The sequence below is a fragment of the Natator depressus genome, chromosome 1 (assembly GCF_965152275.1).
Source record: "Natator depressus isolate rNatDep1 chromosome 1, rNatDep2.hap1, whole genome shotgun sequence".
NCBI classification, from domain to species: Eukaryota; Metazoa; Chordata; order Testudines; family Cheloniidae; genus Natator; species Natator depressus.
The window spans coordinates 16,877,795-16,895,661 of NC_134234.1; the positions used below are offsets into that span (position 1 = coordinate 16,877,795).

Genomic DNA, 17,867 nt, shown 5'->3' on the forward strand with positions numbered 1-17,867 from the left:
GAAGGAGATAGAATCCTTGCACAAATATTTAGCCAAACTCATCATCTAGTCCAGTGGTCGCCAATGTGGTGCCCACAGGCGCCATGGCGCCTGCCGGGGCATTTTTGTGTACCCACAGGACAGCGCGCTGCCAAAACGCCACTGCCAGGCGCAGCTGCCGGAGAACAGCCCGCCGAAATGCCACCGAGAAACATTTCTCAGTGGCATTTCGGCGGCAGGGTGTCCAGCGCCTGCCACAGTCTTCTGGGAATAGCAATATGCTAGTCCCACAGAAAGGTTGGGGACCACTGATCTAGTCCTTCCAGACCACATCTAACACATACAGTAGAACCTCAGAGTTACAAACACCTTGGGAATGGAGGTTGTTTGTAACTCTGAAATGTTCGTAACTCTGAACAAAATATTATGGTGGTTCTTTCAAAAGTTTACAACGAACACTGACTTAATACAGCTTTGAAACTTTACTATGCAGAAAAAAAATGTTACTCTCCCCCCCCCCTTTTTTTTTTAGTAGTTTACGTTTAACACAGTACCGTACTGTATTTGCCTTTTTTTTTTTTTGGGTCTCTGTTGCTACTTGATTGAGTACTTCCGGTTCCAAATGAGACATGTGGTTAACTGGTCAGTTTCGTAACTCTGATGTTCATAACTCTGAGGTGCTACTATACCTTTAATTTCTCTCATGGTTCGGGAATAGGTCTAGTAGGATCTTCTATTTCTATTCTCCCTAGAAACAGATCAATCAGTATCAGACACTGCAGTTGAAGGAATTTAGCCTGACTTACATCTCTGTTTCAGGTAATTTCATGTCTTTTTTCTGTTCCACCTGTTGAACGCAGGAAACACACCTCCTCAACAGAAGGTTCTAAAGCAACTAGAATGTTTGCGGGTCATCAGTTTTCCATTTTAGGCTTGCTCACCATTTTATAAGCATCCAATTTATCTGATTGATACCATGCCTCTGCGGATGGAATTTATTTTTAAAATGATTCTAGTCAATGAAAATGAGTAATCCTATCAAGTTAACTGCTTAGGAAGTTTCAGAGGTAAATGGGGGAAGAGGGGAGAGGAGGGACAGGGCAACTGTTATTTTACTCAGTGCACTAAAAAATAATCCATAAATGGAAGCTACTTTGATTACTTAGAAGCAAAAAATTTCTAAACCAGATTTCACAATAGACCAAAAATAGTATGGGTGGACATGACTGATGTTTAAAAACTTGATATTTTCATGATAAAATTATTTCAGCAAAATCATAATTTGGTTTTGTACAATTCTCAAAATGCAGTACTGGCAAAGGATGATGGAATAACCACACTTTTTGGTAAGCACAAAAATGATACAAAACATTAGATGTTTTAAAATGTTTGTGTTTGCTTCAAGTCCTAGTCAGTTTCACGATTGGCAACTGAAGTGATACATCACAGCTCAGAGGCTGACAACCATAAAGGAGGCACAGAGTGGGCCAGAGAGATAGAAACAGAGCCAGAATCCACCGGAAGGGACAACAGGCTCAACAACAAAATGAACACAAAGTTGTTGAACTTTAAAAGCCATTTAACAGAACAAGGATGACAAAGGCAAGGCAAAGAGACAGGACATGAACAGGGTGACTGTTTCAATTTCTGTGGTCAAAAAACAAAATGGTCCACTGGAGCCACAGTTCCTTAACCAACTTCTAACCCCACTCACCTCCCTCCCCCACACAAACATTTAAGGTTGCAGTGAACACGGCTGTGCACAAGGTACCAAACTCACAAGCCAGCGGAACATGTGTGAAAATGTTGGTAAGAAGTTATTTTGCCAAATCAATTTTGAAACTATATCTGCTATCTAAGGTGTCTCCCTAATGGTAATATTGGAAGGGATAATTCTTGCAGAGATTTTTAAACCAGTCAATGAAATTTGAAATAAGGCTTTTCTTGTACTTCCAGTAATCTCTTCTTTTCTGTCTTTAGTGAAAATGATTTGTTAAGAACCACATCAGAATCCACAGCAAAAACATGGAGGAACAGTGTACTGCAATGGCAAATCTAATAAGGGTCAAATTTATAAACTGTGTCAGGCTCACTATTTTTTTGTGCCTTAACTCAGGTACTTAGAACGTCCCTTAGCTATCATTCTGCTTCCACAGGTCTCATGTGCCCTTCCGGGCTGCAATGCTTTCTCCAATTTAAGCAGCATGATCTCTGTGAAGCTAAGTTTCTCTTTCCTTGTGTGTACCTTTCTTGTTTTCTATCTTCTCACTTTCTCTTCCTCAAATCTGAAATTCTCTCCCTTCTTCCATCATATCCTCACCTTTGCTATTCCTCCACATCACTTTGTAAGCCTCCTCTTTGTTCTCTTGCCACTCTTCTTCAGAGCATAAGAAAGGCCATACTGAGTCAGACCAATGGTCCATCTATAAGAACACATTGCTATCACTCAGCCAGGTTCTTGCAATGGTGCAATCGTAGTCTCAGAGCACCTCCTAAAAGAGGGTCACCAGAGTCACAACAGGCCAATGGTTGATAACCTAATTTTCCTCCCTCACTTCACATGAGGTAGCCAAGCCTATGTTTTTGGGGGGCATCATTATCCAGCATCTGTAAAGAATCCAAGAGGACCCATAAGCTGCAGACCAATTTGAAAAATTAGAAGCAGTCTCCTCCACAGAAGGGTAAATTGATAGTGGATACTAGGTCTTACAAGTATTTCACTATGCCCATCAACATCCCATCTCTTTCCCTGGTTGAGCTTCAGCCAACTGCCTACCATGCAGCCATTTATCTCAGCTAGGTAGGGAGATGGCACTATCCACACCAAAGAAAGGGGACACCTTGGATATCATCTGCATATTGCTGGTACTTGAGACAATGGTCTCTCACAGCTTCTCCCACCCCCAATAAATGCACGCAGATGTTAACAAGAATGGGAGAAGAGCATGATGCCGTGTAGGACTCCACAGATGAGTGTTCTGGAGGTAGAGGAGCAGTTGCTAATCACCATTTTGCATATCCTGGAAAATAAAAATAAAAAAATGGAGCCATATCAGAGCTTTCTCGTCAACCCCTGCAATAACTCTGATGAGAGAGCAAGACAGCAGCACACCATACAAATACACATCCAGAATGAGAGTGAATTTCCTCCTCCGATCTTTTTTAGATCACAAAAATCTAGTTTCCTTCTCACCTTAGCTGACACAAATCAGAACTACAACAAGCTGTGAGAGAGGGCATGTTTATAGTTGTAGCCAGTGTGTGTTTCTTCCATTTGATGAGAATGTAGGAAGTGTCATAAGAATTCAGACCTGTAGTCCATCAAGTCCAGTATCTTGTCTCTTACCATGGCCTGCCCCAGATACTTCAGATGAAGGTGCAAGAAACCCCACAGGAGATGTGGAATAACCTGCCACCTGATTAGTATCTAGTCCTCTTAACCGTTAATAGTTAGAGACTGGCTTATGCCTGTACATATGTATATCACTAAGTTAAGTATTTTTATTGCAATTCTAGATATTAGTTATCCAAATGACCAACATTCCCTTTAAAACTTGCTAAGTTTCATAGAATATCAGAGTTGGATCTTGGCTTCAAAAATATATTGCTATGGCAATGAATTCTATAGTCTAATTATGTATTTTGTGAAAAAGTATTTCCTTCTATCAAGTTTGAGTTAGCCACCTTTCAATTTAATTAAATGTCCTCATTATTTTATTATGGAAACAGGAAGAACACAAGTTCCCAATATACCTTCCCAACTCCACACATTTTTGTATACATTTGTCTCTTCTCTAAAATAAACAATGCCAGTATTTTCAATTTCTCTTCATGAGAGCTTTTTCGTGTCCTTAATTATTTTAATCACTCATCTTTTAACTCCCTCTAATTCTTTGGAGATGGGGAGATCAGTGTTGAACACTATTGCAGATTAGAGACAAACACTGATTTATATAGATGGCATTACATGATTTTCCCTTATGCCATCTAACATTTTGTTCTCTTTTTAAACTTTTTCCACCAATGCACATTACTTTACGCCTGTGGGAATCCTGCACCACTGTGTATGTGCATAATTAATGAGCCATGCATATTTTTACTTTTTTTACACCGAAAAAAAGCTTCTGCCAGAATGTTGCTGCAATTCTGCCTTTTGCCCAGCAGAGGGCACTGTGGTGCTAGAGCAAAGCAGCAGCTCCCAGTAGAAAATAACTTCTGCAGTTCCTTTTGCTCACCAGAGGGTGCTGTGGCGCTAGAAAACAGCAGCCGCTGCCAGCCAGCCAACTAGGGAAGAGAAAGAGCCTGCCTTCTTCACAGCGCCTGCCAGGCCAGGTCAGGAGACAGGGGCTATGGAGAGATAGACAGCGTGGCGCTGCTGGGGGTGGGGTCAAACAGGGGCTCATAAGGGCTAGTGGAGGACGACAGACTGGGGCAGGGGCTGAATAGAAGTGGAGGCACAGGGCCACATGCCGGGAGAGGGAGCAGAGCTAGACGAGGAAGGGGGGTGGCTGAGTGGGGCACAGAGACATGGGGATGGGGGAGAGGGTGCAGGCCACACAGGAGCAGAGAGGTGCATGAGTGGGGGTGGAGGGACACATGTGGATGGGGGTGCAAGGACACATGGGTCCTTGCACATGGGGGTGCAGGGACACATGGGGACAGGAGCAGATGTGCCTGACTGAATGGGAGAGGCTAGGGGTCAGCGAAGGTCCACATGGGGGAAGCTCCCTAACAGTCCCTCCCCACCCCCCAAAAAAAACCTGTTCCATACTTTTCCCCACTTATACCCAACAACCCTCCAAGTTCACACCCAGACTCCTTTCCAGCAATTACTCTCCTCTCCCTCCGCTTCTCTGTTATCCAACTCCTCCAAGCTTTGCACTGCTTCTGAGGGGTGAGAGAAATACCATTCTGTATTGTAGTTTAAATAAATTACTACTCAGAGTTCTGTATTAATATGTCTAGTAATGAATCTTTTTTGTTGTCTGTATTGTTATGGTAGTGCTGTGGTGATACTGGCAGAGAACGCAGAGCCTAAAATGTAATTGTTACATGAACTTTTCTGGAATGGCTTCGCTTGGTAGAGCGCCATTTCTGGGCTTGGCCAACTAGCACTGACTGGTGGGACAGGACAGTTATGCAGACCCAGGATGACCAGCAGTAGCAGCAGAACTTTGGATGATATAGGACACTTTCCTAGAAGTCTGTGAAGACCTCACCCTAGAGATGCAGTGACAGAACATCTATAAGAAGGTTCCCCTGAGCATGGAAAAAGCACATGGCCATTGTTATCTGGAAGCTCACCACTGACAACTGTTACCAGTCAGTTGCTAAAAAGTATGGTAGATCAACTCTCAGGGCTGTTTGTGTGCTACTAACAGGGTATTGCTATCCTGAGTCACAAAGCTTGGCAATGCACAGGAGGTTATAGATAAGATTTTCTGGTTGGGTTCCCAAGTTGTATTGGGGCCACTAAAGGGACCTACATGCCCATTCTTTGCCTATCATACCAGCCTTCAGAGTTAGTCAACAGAAAGAGGTATTTCTCTGTGATGCTGCAAGACCTGGTTGAACACCGTGGAAGGTTTGCCTATACTAATGTGGGGTGCTCTGGAAAGGTCTATAACACTTGGCTCTTTAGAAACTCAGATCTGTTTTTTGCAGTGGGAAATAAAATTTTTGCTCCAGAACCACTGTGAACATTAATGGTATTGTGACTTCCTACTGTCATTCTGCGAGACCCTTGCTACCCTGCTTATAAAACCTTTTACTGTGCATTTGGATAGGAGAAAGGTGCTAACTATACCGAGTAGCTGCAGAGGAACAGTGAAGTGTGCATTTGGAAGACTGAAGGGAAGGTGGAAATGCATCATGACAAGGCTGGAGGCTGTTGAGTAATATTTGCCTTGTGTGATAGGTACTTTCTGCATCTGCACAACATCTGAGAGAGAAAGAAAACCCCTCCAATGGGTGGCAGGCAAAGATGGAGACTTTCTGACCATTATGAACAATGAGAGAGGCTGAGTAGGTCAGTGACACACCGTGCTACTACTATGAGGTCTGGGCATAGTGGTGAAAAATGTATACACCTTTGTGCAAGGGTTTTATTATGCTTCATACAAGCATTTTATGAAATTAACAGTTGTAAATTATGAAATCCTTACAGAGCATAACAGCGAAAACATAAAATCAACAGAATGGCAGCAGGCATGCTTGAAGTGCTGAGTGCACAAGTTTGTGCTGATGAGGTCACAATCACGTGTAGGTAGGGAAATGGGTCAAAACTGTTCTATGTCTTGGTGTGTGAGACAGCGAGCAAAGGACCTGTTCCCTGTAGTAGAGGAAGGGAAGGGGTGTTCAGCATACAGTATTCTCAAGCAGCTGCAGGACAAAGCTAGGTTCAAGTGATGGCCATGAACATAGTAACACTATGCTCTTCACCAGGGTTGTCTGCTTCTGCATCGTTTCCTCCAGTATCTGTGCCCGAATAGCCTTTTCTTTGTCAGAGTCTAAAGGTCAGAGAGGACCACTAGATCATCCAGTCTGACCTCCGTATATCAAGGCCACCAACAGCACTCAGCACTCGCACACTAACCCAACAACTGAAATGAGACCAAAGAACTACAGCCCACAGGAGACTAGATTAGGATGTGCAACAAAAAGAGAATAGGAAGAACTGAAATGCACTAGTACCTGATCTTAAGAAAGATAATCCTGGCAAGTGACCTGAACCCACATGCTGCAGAGGAAGATGAAAAAACCTAAGTTCACTGCCAATCTAAGCTGGGGGGAAATTCCTTCCTGACCACATATATAGCAATCAATCAGTTAGACCCTGAGCACGTGAGCAAGAACTAGCCACCCAAGCACCTGAGAGAAAAAGACTGTTCAGTGCCATCTCAGAAGCCCCACTCTAATGTTCCATCTCCAGCCATGGCTATATCCTGATGCTTCAGAGGAAGGAGGTAAAAAAACCCCTTCCAGAATAAATGGGGGGGGGGGCGGTTTCTAGGAGGAGGGGGGAAATCCCTTCCTGACCCCCTGCCGGTGGCCAGCTGAAATCCTGAAGCATGAGCTTTAGGAACACAAGACATAAACCAGGAGTGAGCCCCAAGATGGTTACGCTCAGCCCCCATCATCACAAACAACCCAGATATTTGTCCAGCTATCAAAATTAACTTAGTTTTTTGCCCCCCACAACTCCTATTGGGAGGCTGTTCTAGAACTTCAACCCTCTGATGGTTACATACCTTCTTCTAATTTCCAGTTAGAGTTTGTCCATGGCCAGTTTATATTCGTTTGTTCTTGTGCCGACACTGTCCTTTAGCTTACATAGCTCTCCACCCTCCCTGGTATTTATCTCCTCTCCTGCTCCTCCGCACATGTATTCACAGAGAGCAATCATATCCCACCTCAGCCTTCTTTTTTGCTAGATGAAAAAAGCTAAACTCTTCCAGTCTCCTCTCATAAGATAGGTCCTCCAATCCCCGATCATCATCCTAGCTCTTCTCTGCATGTGTTCCAGTTTAAACTCATCTATCTTGAACATGGATGACCAGAATTGTACACAGTATTCCAAGTGAGGTTTTTCCCAGTGCCTTGCACAATAGCATTCATATTTCTCTCTCTCTCTCTATTGGAAATACCTCACCTAATACATCCTAAGATTGCCTTTTTCACAGCTGCATCACATTGTTGGCTCATAGTCGTCCTGTGATCAACCCACATACCCAGGTATCTCTCCTCCTCTGTCACTTCCAACTAATAAGCCCCCAGCTTGTGGCAGAAATTCTATTAAACCCTAAGTGCATGGCCTTGCACGTTGTACTACTGAACTGGCAATGAGATCCCTCGTCAGTTCCCTCTCCTCCTCAGTATCATATTGAAGTAACCCTTGCCTCCACTCTTTAGTGACCTCATGGCTGCATCCCAGGAGAGGCAGATGACGACTCCCCCACCCCAAGATTTGCCATGTCTTCAGACTCCGATAATGCTCCTGTCTGTGGGGGCTGCTGTGTGTCAGGTACTGAAGGGCCAAGAAACAGCACAAGTAGTTTTTGTCCCAATTCTAGTTTTCATGACAACACTGATAAACTATCGTTTTTTCCTCAAACTGGAATTTTATTCCCATGGGCTCAACCCAGTCTAGGGGGAGTTTGGAGATGGTAAAATGTATTCCATTTTGCTACCCCCTTGTACAGGACCCCTGTACCAATGCTGGCTTGGGGGGGGGGGGCAGGGCTGAGCAGCAGAGAACAGCAGAGAACAGGTTAGTAATTGCATGTGCACCTCTACAGGCTTTCCTTAGGTTGGAGGATGTTACCCTAAGAAACATCCCCAACAGGCAGAAAAGGATCTTGTTCAAAAGGCAATGGACAAAGTGGGAAGATATGCCATGCTGTTATTTGCCAGAATGGTGCCCCCCACATCTGGTACAGGAATAGAAGGGAACCACCTCTTATACAGGCAACCACAAGAAAGCTGCATTTTTTGCAGTGGAAATGCCAAACTAGAGCACTATCTTTTCCTTAAGTTCTCTTTTAAAATATTTGCAAACTAGCACAAAGTGCCCTGAAAAATAAATACTTTTGCAGTAATTCTTTTGAACCCTAGGGATTATCAATAGTGAGTGTGTGATTAAAAGCAGCCACAAACACATTACAATCTCTATGCATTTTAAAATATCTCTGTAGACAAATGTGGGATATTTACCTCAGACTACAGGGAATTGGTCAAACTGTGAGCCAAAGTACTTTTCCTACTGCTTTTTCGCTTTGTATCTGTAGCTAAAATAAATATGCCTGCCATGCAATGTTGTGTATGATTTTTTTTTTAATCCCTGTGGTGCTGCCATCTTGAACAGAGGGAGGGAGCAATAAGCAGCACAGAAAGAGGGGGCGGGCACATTTGACTGATGGTTATGGGATTTGATATTTCAGAGAAACAACACTTTGGAGCTTAAAGAAGCCTTTTGAGCATGTCAGGTGGTTGGGAGGATAAAAGCCAAGCAAGTGGAAAGGGGATACCAGCTCACATCCACCCAACATGGTGGTACCCTGATGATATCCAGAACAAAGTTGTTTAAATCCCCCTATACATGTGTATTATAATATAGCACACAATCCTTACTGGAAAAGGTCCCTCCCAACTACTGTCAGGCCGGTTGTCTGAGTTTTCAGGGTCTCCATCATTCTCTCTGCCTCAGGGTTTTGCAAGTTGATGAGATCTTGGCTGGCCGTGGCAATCTTCCCACTTGAGGTCCTGTTTGGGTGTCTTTGCATGCTGGGGTTCAGTGATGGACTCCCTTGCAAGAATCCAGCCTGGCTCTTCATAGTAGGTGAGAGTTTTGTGACCTTTGCCAGAGATGTCATTACTGTACCTGGTACTTTTATAACACTGCCAAAACTCCACTCCGTTGTGGAACTGCACTGAGTTCTGGACTGCCCCCCCAGACATTTGGTCCGATACCCTCTTATGTATCTTCACATTTTGTGTTCAGACTGGATTAGACCTGCTCCTCTTCTCAGAGGCCAAGGACATCCAGGACCTCTTAAAGGCCCACACAGAACATGGCTACTAAAATCAGAATGGACTCCAGATACACCAGGAGTTGATTTTCTTTTTTGGTGTTCTTAAAACAAACAACATGCTGGGTCATCATCCAAGACTGCTATAACATGAAATATATGGCAGAATGCAGGTAAAACACAGAGCAGGAGACACACTCAACTTCTTAGGGGAGAATTGTAACAAATTTAATTAAAACATTATTTAACAAGCATCAGCAGCATAGAAGCATGTGCTCTGGAATGGTGGCCAAAGCATGAAGGGGCATACGAATGTTTCACATATCTGGCACGTTAATACCTTGCAATGCCGGCTACAAAACTGCCATGTGAATGCGTTCTCACTTTCTGGTTACATTGTAAATAAAAAGCAGCCAGCATTATCTCCCGTAAATGTAAACAAACTCGTTTCTCTTAGCAATTGGCTGCACAATAAGTAGGGCTAAGTGGACTTGTAGGCTCTAAAGTTTTACATTGTTTTGTTTTTGAGTGCAGTTATGTAACAAAAAATAATCTACATTTGTAAGTTGTGCTTTCACGATAAAGAGATTGCATTACGGCACTTGTATCAGGTGAACTGAAAAATACTATTTCTTTTATCATTTTACAGTGCAAATATTTGTAATAAAAATATAAAGTGAGCACTGTACACTTTGTATTCTGTATTGTAATTGAAATCAATATATTTGAAAATGCAGAAAAACATCCAAAATACTTAATATGTTTCAATTGGTATTCTGTTGTTGAACAGTGCAATTAACTAAACAAAATTAATCGCAGTTTTAGTCGCTTGAGTTAGCTGTGATTAATCAACAGCCCTACTTCCTATCTTCCCTTTGTGCTGGGATAGTTTGAAGTTGCACCTTTAATATAGCCTCATTGAGAAACTGCCAACTCTCCTAAACTCCTTTATCCCTTAAGATTTTCTTTGCATGGGACCTTACCTACCAGTTCTCTAGTTTTTAATCTGCTTTTTGATACTGTTGCTGCCTCGAAGTGGTAGGGGTCCAACTTTTTTATGTCACACCACTTCTAGATCACAGACCCAGTCCAGCATGTGATCAGCAATGTGTACTGATCTGGAGATCACATGTTTAAAATCCTCAGTGGATGGAGGATTGAGCCAATGTAACAGAGATGTTTTATCGGAGGACTGATGCAGTTTCCCAGGACAATGAAGCTTATGTCATCTGCCTTAATCATCTGCTCAGTTCTTAACCCATCCCAAGAGGGTCTAGCAGTAGAAAGCATCCCACAAGTTTCTAGAAAGAGATGTTAACAGCAATTCTCCTGTCCAACATTAGATTATTATCAATGAGATGTCAGATCTTGTTCATGGTCTAGAAAGGACAGGGCCCATCAGAAACTGGGACTTCTATATTGATGCTATAAACACTGTGCCTTAAATACAGTAGTGGATAGTCAGGTTATTGGCCACAACGTATGACACTCTTGTCCGGTACTGCTTCTAGCATTGCATACAATTGTTGCTAATATTGATTGATTAATTAACATAGAAGGGACCATTATAGCAACCTAATCTGACCTCCCATATAAGATTGGGTGAAATTCTGTAACCTGTGATTTCTGCAACAGGTACAATAACTCAAGAGCGTGTTTGGGTTTATCTTGTAGAAAGATATTCAACCTTAAAGTCTTCAAGTGATCGTGAATCCATCCCTTCGTAAGCTGTTTCAAAGGTTAATTACCCTCACTGTTAAAAGCAGACAAGTCTAAATTGGAAATAAGGTGCCTAACTTCAGAAACTAGAAGACTTATTAATGTAGCAGGACATCCAAAACAAGATCCATTGGCTGGAAGCTGAAATGTTCTCCCCATGTAGGTACTTACAAGACAGCAGTCAAATCACCTCTTGCTTTTAGTTTTATCCAGGAGATGGTTAAACTAGAATCCTTTCCACAAGCTTTAATCCAGATATGTGAAAAACTGTAAGAATGGCAAGCTTCACACCAACACAAAAAATGACTCTAGGATACAGAGGAAAAAAAAAAAACTCAAAGTTTTATCCCTTTGCACCTACCATAGACACCCTCAAGAAGAATCCGTGCTAAAGGGAAGCTAGAGGGGGTTAGAGTACAGAAATCTGTGAAGCAGCTTACTTGTTGCTTTGAAGCATGGCAACTCCTTGAAATAAGTATTTTTTTAAAGTCAGGACAGCTTTATGGTTCTATATATAGTATAAGATATGCTCTAATGGAGACAAAGGAAAACTAAAGCATAGGCCCTTCATGTATTACCAGAGATTATCTGTCACATCTTTAGGTATTTCAAGATGTATCTCTACCTTAAATTCCCTCTTTAATGCAAAAACTGCAGAGGTAGAGAGAAAGGTCTATGGAAGCAAAAGAGTGTAACTACGTTGCACCTGAAGCTAATACACAATAGCAAATCTGTCACATTTTTATGTTACATCATTTCTGGACTCTGAACCAATACTTTATTTATAACAATTATCAAAATCAAAGCACTTAATATAACAGATACATGCCGATAATCACCCATGGGAGAAGAGGGACTTCAAGGTTCGACCAGCTAGTTAATACAAACAAAAGAGACAAAGGAAATTAGATGAACAAGAGTTCAGAAAGGGGCAAGAATGCAAATATACAAGGAGTAGACTTAAGACACACCATGGTAGCATCCACCTCAAAGACCTCTCTCTTCTACAGCACTTAAAGAAATGGAAGAACTTCTTAGAGGTCATCCTACACACCTGAATATGTGAAGAGCAGGGAAGGAAACAAGGACTAAAGAAGAATGTAATCACAAGCAGCAGCACAAAATTTCTACTGAAGTCAAGGTCTCTATACAGTTTTCTTATAGCACTAGTAAGTCCCAATTTTAAGGGCAATACACTACAAACATGTACCTATCATATTTGTCTTCCAAATATCCTTCTTGAAGATTACCAACCTCTTACATCAGTAACTTCTTACCAGTCCACTGCTGGAAGAACATCCAGAGTATTCATTCCTCTACTGATACAGTTTCAATCAAGTACAAATCAAGTATAGTATGGCTAAGGAAGGTTTATAAAGCTGATAATGGCTAACATAATTCAAAACATGCCATTTACACTCATTCATACACCAAGGAACCTGGCAAACCAGCAAGTCTTTTGCATAGTCATGTGTAAAATTTGATCTCTGTTTTGCAAGCTAGTACCACTAATATTTTCATTCACAGGTGATTCAGTGCTTAATTAACATTTATACTGACTCTCAAGTATTTGCAAACACAATAGAGAGTATCTGATATTTCTCTGACTAAATACTGTACTAGATATAGTGCTGTGTTCTTACTCCCTTCCAGTCACATGTATTTTTTACATTAAAAACATACCACCATCTCCCTTTTGCAAGGGGAACTCTTAGTAAGGCACTGCATGATGTGGTCAATACTGCAAGTAGAGTTCCAGTATGACAAATCATTTCAATTTGCACAATTTTGCCACTGGAAGCAAAAACAGTTTGCTTAAAAAGGCTAGGTTCTTGAGGTACATTATAGGATGATCCACTGCTGGTACCTTAGTTTTGAGTCCTCCCCATCCCCATCCACTAACTACAGTTTATATCAAGTTTAATGAAATTTCCCTGCCTTTATAAAGAATTTATTTATTAACCAATATAGGGTTTCTTTTTAATCGAATCTCAGTGCAAACAAACACCAGTTTACACACTCAGCAGCATCTACACAAGCAACTGCTAAAAGCAGCTATCAAGATTATGGTAATTCTGCTATATATTCCACTCTCCTCTTTTGAAACCAAGCTTTCAAGGTTATAGTTATGATCACAATGCTAGCTGCCTTAGATATAGCATTACAAGAGGGAAAAGCCTTTTAACAAAGACCAAATTATTTGTCTTAGCCAGAGCCGTCGCTAGGGTACGGCGAATCAGGGCAATCGCCACGGGCACCATGCTTTGGGGGGGCCCCCGTGGGCCGAGAGGTGAGGCAGGAGGGCAAGCAGGGTGAGGAGGCAAACAGGGAGGCGAGCAGCAGCCTGGCAAGGCGGAGCCCCCCTATTAGAACCTCCCCCTAGCACCTCCTGCCTACTGGTGGGCCCCAACAATCAGCACCTCCCCCTCCCTCCCAGTGCCCACCGTCAGCCGCAGATCAGCTGTTTTGCGGCATCAGGAGGTGCTGAGGGGGAGGGCGCAGCATGCTCAGAGGAGGGGGCGGAACTCGGCGGAGAAGGGGTGCAGTGGAGGCAGGGCCTGGGTGGAGCACCCCCCGGCAGATAGACACCAAGTTTCTAATGTCCCGGGCCCACAAACCTAAGGATGGCCCTGGTCTTAGCAGTAATTCACTAAAACACCAGGGGTCTCATTATTTTGTTCAAATGTCGTCAACTTCCAAATGAGCCACTAACAGTACAAGTTAAAAGGATTTTTTTTTTAAAACATATATTTTCTCTGAGAATCAGGCTATTTCCATGGCCACCGTTTCATCTCATCATCCTACCTAAATATAAAATAAAATTGAGACAATCATGAAACTGAATTGGCATGTTCAAAACATCATAATGACAAACAATGTGATTGAATGATGTCCCATCCTTCATCTGTATACTGTAATATAGGAAGAAGTCAGCTCTTTGGGGAAGGCCTTGTCTTAGTACTTGCCTTCAAAGCACTTAGCATACTGTTGGTGTTATGTAAATTAGCATAATATCTAACCAGATCAGACTACAAAAAGAAAGCTATTAATACCTAGGTATAGAGGTGATCAATATATTTCTTGATATAGTAAAATACAGAGGCAATATAGTACTGCACAAATGCTGACTGAGCAGTCGTAACTTTTTAAACTTCAACGGTAACATATCAGAATCAATATTATTTGATAGTCAACTAGGCAACTACCAAATCTCTCCTCTGCACCCCTAAATCATCCTTTTTTGATAATGGGAACAGAAAGTAGAAATTATACCTTGCTTCCTTAGAACAGAAGTACCTATAGCTTGTCCATTCTCACTCATTAGCAGGAAGGATTTTCTTGATTGCTTTTATAGAACTACAGAATGTAGAACAGTTCATTCTTGAGTTCATATATAATTGTTCTACCTGAATCTTTGAATAAAGGTTTGTATGTAATATAATGAAAAATAAATTGCTTAAACAAGTTTTACACATATGCTCCAAAAGGCTCTGTGTCTTAGGCCATAAGCCTATGAAAAATTTCAGCTTGGAAGTAATTTTTGGAGAGATTTGTGATAGAGTGCTCACTATCAAACTACAGCATCACTGTTAATACACCAATAGAACTCCTCCCTCCCCCCAAAATGTGCAGACAAGACATTTTGCCACTGTTTTTTCCCTATGAATTTTTTTGCTTTCTTCTCTCCTTTTTGGTGGGGGAAGGATTTAGTAGTAAGTGTTAAAAGCGCCTGAATTAAGACAGCAGCAATGTTTACATTAGGAGGTAAGGGTATGATTCCCAGCTCGTGTTAGACATATTCACGCTAAGTCTCCTCAAACCAGAACACTGTGGATACATACTAACCACGACTAGCCCGAGCTGCCACTCGCCGCTGCCTATGCTACCATGGCTACTCTACTATTTTTAGCCCGCTAGCGGTCCTGAAGCTAGTGCAAGTACATATAATGTGAGTGGGGAATCCCCCCTTAGCGCTTAGTGTAGAAATAGCCTTTAAGACACTATCAGGTAGGTTAGGGCCAAAAACAGGTTTTGTAAAACTTCTTAAACACAACCCATATTTAAAATGTTTTTCATTAGAACTGTTTGTTTGGATTTAAATATTCACTCCGCACTATTGTAAACCTCAACACTACACAAGTGTGCTAGTGCATAAAAAGTGAAACTGATTACACAATTAACCAGCTTAATTTTTGCTACCCAAGCTGAACTGCATACAGTAAACAAACAGCAAGTATTAGGGGGAAAGGATTAACATTTTCCAGTTCTAACAGTCCATTTAGTAATAGGCAACAAAATTTGTTTTACACTTATGTCATTGTAAACCCCTTTTTTTTTTAAAAAGGCTCAAAAATAATTTTATAAAATAATGGACATTAAATTTAGTCTTCACAACAGTGTTACAGAAAATATACAGATGCATCTTTTGATAAGATAAAATAGTACAACACATGCAGAGGACAATAGTCCTCACAAATGTAGTTCAAGGATTTGTTTTTTCCTTTTGTCATATAACCACCACACAAGCTTTCCCAAAAACCCTAAAAGATGGTCATCTAAGCTTTTGTTTTCCATCTCCACACATTTCCTTCCCTGAAAGACACAGCCACCATAAACATGAGCACAAGCACCTCTTAACCTTGTCTGAATAAATGTCCAAAAAATAAAAAAAGTTAAGATAGTGTTTTTAAGTGTTCAAATTTCTTTCAATGTTGGGTCACACTGAAAAATATTTATTGGTTTGCTTCCCATTCTTCCTTCAGATCTAAGGGACCAGGAGTGGATTGAAATAATGTAACAACATCTTATAGATACAATCCAATATATAAACTCTCCTATAAGACACAACTAGAAGCTTTCAATTAATCAACTATAAAGAAAACTCTTGGTGATTATCACTGTCTATTAAAAAAGTGTTTTACTCATGCAATTAAAGACTACTGTAAGGTTAAAAGTCAGTTTTTAAAAAATACAGAACTTACAAGATCTTAAATTAAAATTGAAAACTTTAAATTTGATTTTTAATTTTCAACACAAATTCTATTAGTTTACTTTTTGTACTTCAGTCAGATTGAGCATAGTGCCTCTTTTTAAAAATATTCCTTTACATACCAAAAAAAACACCACACTGAAGTCTTGGGGAAGTAGGAACAATTATTTTATTTGAGAAAGTAGTAGTGTAGGCTGCAAGACCCAGGCAATGGCCACTGCATTTAGAAGTGTCTTGTTTGCATGAAAAAAAAAGTGATACTGGACATGTAAAGGAGGTAATAAATAAATGAACCTTGGCTGGTGTTTTGTTTTGTTTGTGGGTGCCATAAGCATACAAATACAATGTTTGCACTGCATGAGCCAAGAATTCTCACGAGAACAGACCGATGCTGGACCCGAATTGCAATATGTACACATGGAAGGGGCTCTATGTCGGGGGGCTGTTGGACCAGCAGCAGCCCCGAGCTGGGATTCTCTAGCAGCAGGAAGTTTCTATGGGGCCGGGGGAGCATGCGCCTTGAAGCTCCTCGTCTGTCTCTATGTGGCAAGAGAGCACAAGTAACCACCACCGCACCAATAATAGACAGAGACCAAGAGCAACAAGCACCTTTCCTTTCGGTATCCGTGCGTCTCTCCTCCCCCCAGCTTTTCTGCGGCCCTGCCCTGCCCCCCTCCCCCGCCATCACCTCACACGTCAGGGACCGGGGAACAGGGGAGTCCGGCATCCCAAACATGTCAACAGCCCATTCCCTGCAGCCTGCTGGAGGGGGGACGGGACGGGGGGAGACCGGCGTGAGCGAGGAGCCGCTTGAAAGACAGGGGAGCGTGTAACCCTTCCCTCGGCCGGTCCAGGTGGGGAGCGGGACTCGCTGAGCCCCCAACCCAATAGGAAAATCACACACCGGGGGGGGGGGGGGGGTTTGCAACGTCTGCACGGGGGGGCGGGTCTGGTCTCGCCTCTCCCTCACACAGAGCCCGCAGGGGCAGCAGCACACGGGGCCCGACCCCTGTTGGGGGGGAACCCCCACTGAGGGGAGGGGGTAAGCCCCACGGGGAAGGGACTCCCAGCCCCCACAGGGCCCAGCGGGAGGGGGCAGGCGCAGGAATGAGGAAGCTCTCCCCTCACATACCCCTCCGGTGGGACTGGGGAAAGAAACCTCCCGCCCCAGCGGCTGCTCCCCCTGGACCCGGGAGCCAGGGGGGGGGGGTAAGGACACAGCAGAACTCTCCCCTCCCCCACAGCCCCACTCCGGGAAAGCCAGGCTCCTCCTTCCCCTCGGTGCGCTCCTCCCCCGGGGCCACGGGCGGGGGGGGGATAGCCCCAGCCCCCCCCCCCGCGCCGGTCTGTGAGGGGAGGGGGCGTCCGGGCCGCTTACCCTGGTCGCCGGGCTCCTGCGGCGGCTGCAGGACTCGCTCCAGCTCGGGGAAGGGCAGCTCGGGCAGGTCCAGCAGCGCCCCGTAGCGCTCCAGGAAGGAGCACACCACGGCGAAGTTCGGCCACGAGCCGGGGCAGCACGGGCCCGGCGGGGGCGGGGGAGGTGGAGATGGAGCCGTAGGAGCCGCCACCGCCGCCATCTTGGACCTGAGGATGGAGAAGGAGACGGAGAGGGAAGAGAGGGGGGCGCTGGCGAGCCGCGCTTGGAGGACCCC

The 17,867-nt window shown here is 43.2% G+C and overlaps 1 protein-coding gene across 2 annotated transcripts in view; it reads right to left on the reverse strand.

Moving 5' to 3' along the window:
- RSF1 (remodeling and spacing factor 1) overlaps positions 1–17,813 on the reverse strand; it is a 99,549-nt gene extending 81,736 nt beyond the window's left edge. For both annotated transcript variants that reach the window (XM_074955500.1, XM_074955490.1), the window contains exon 1: positions 17,594–17,813. In XM_074955500.1, the coding sequence (XP_074811601.1) occupies positions 17,594–17,792 (199 nt within the window). In that variant the 5' untranslated portion in view covers positions 17,793–17,813. The remainder of the gene's footprint in view (positions 1–17,593) is intronic.
- Positions 17,814–17,867: the final 54 nt, after the last annotated feature.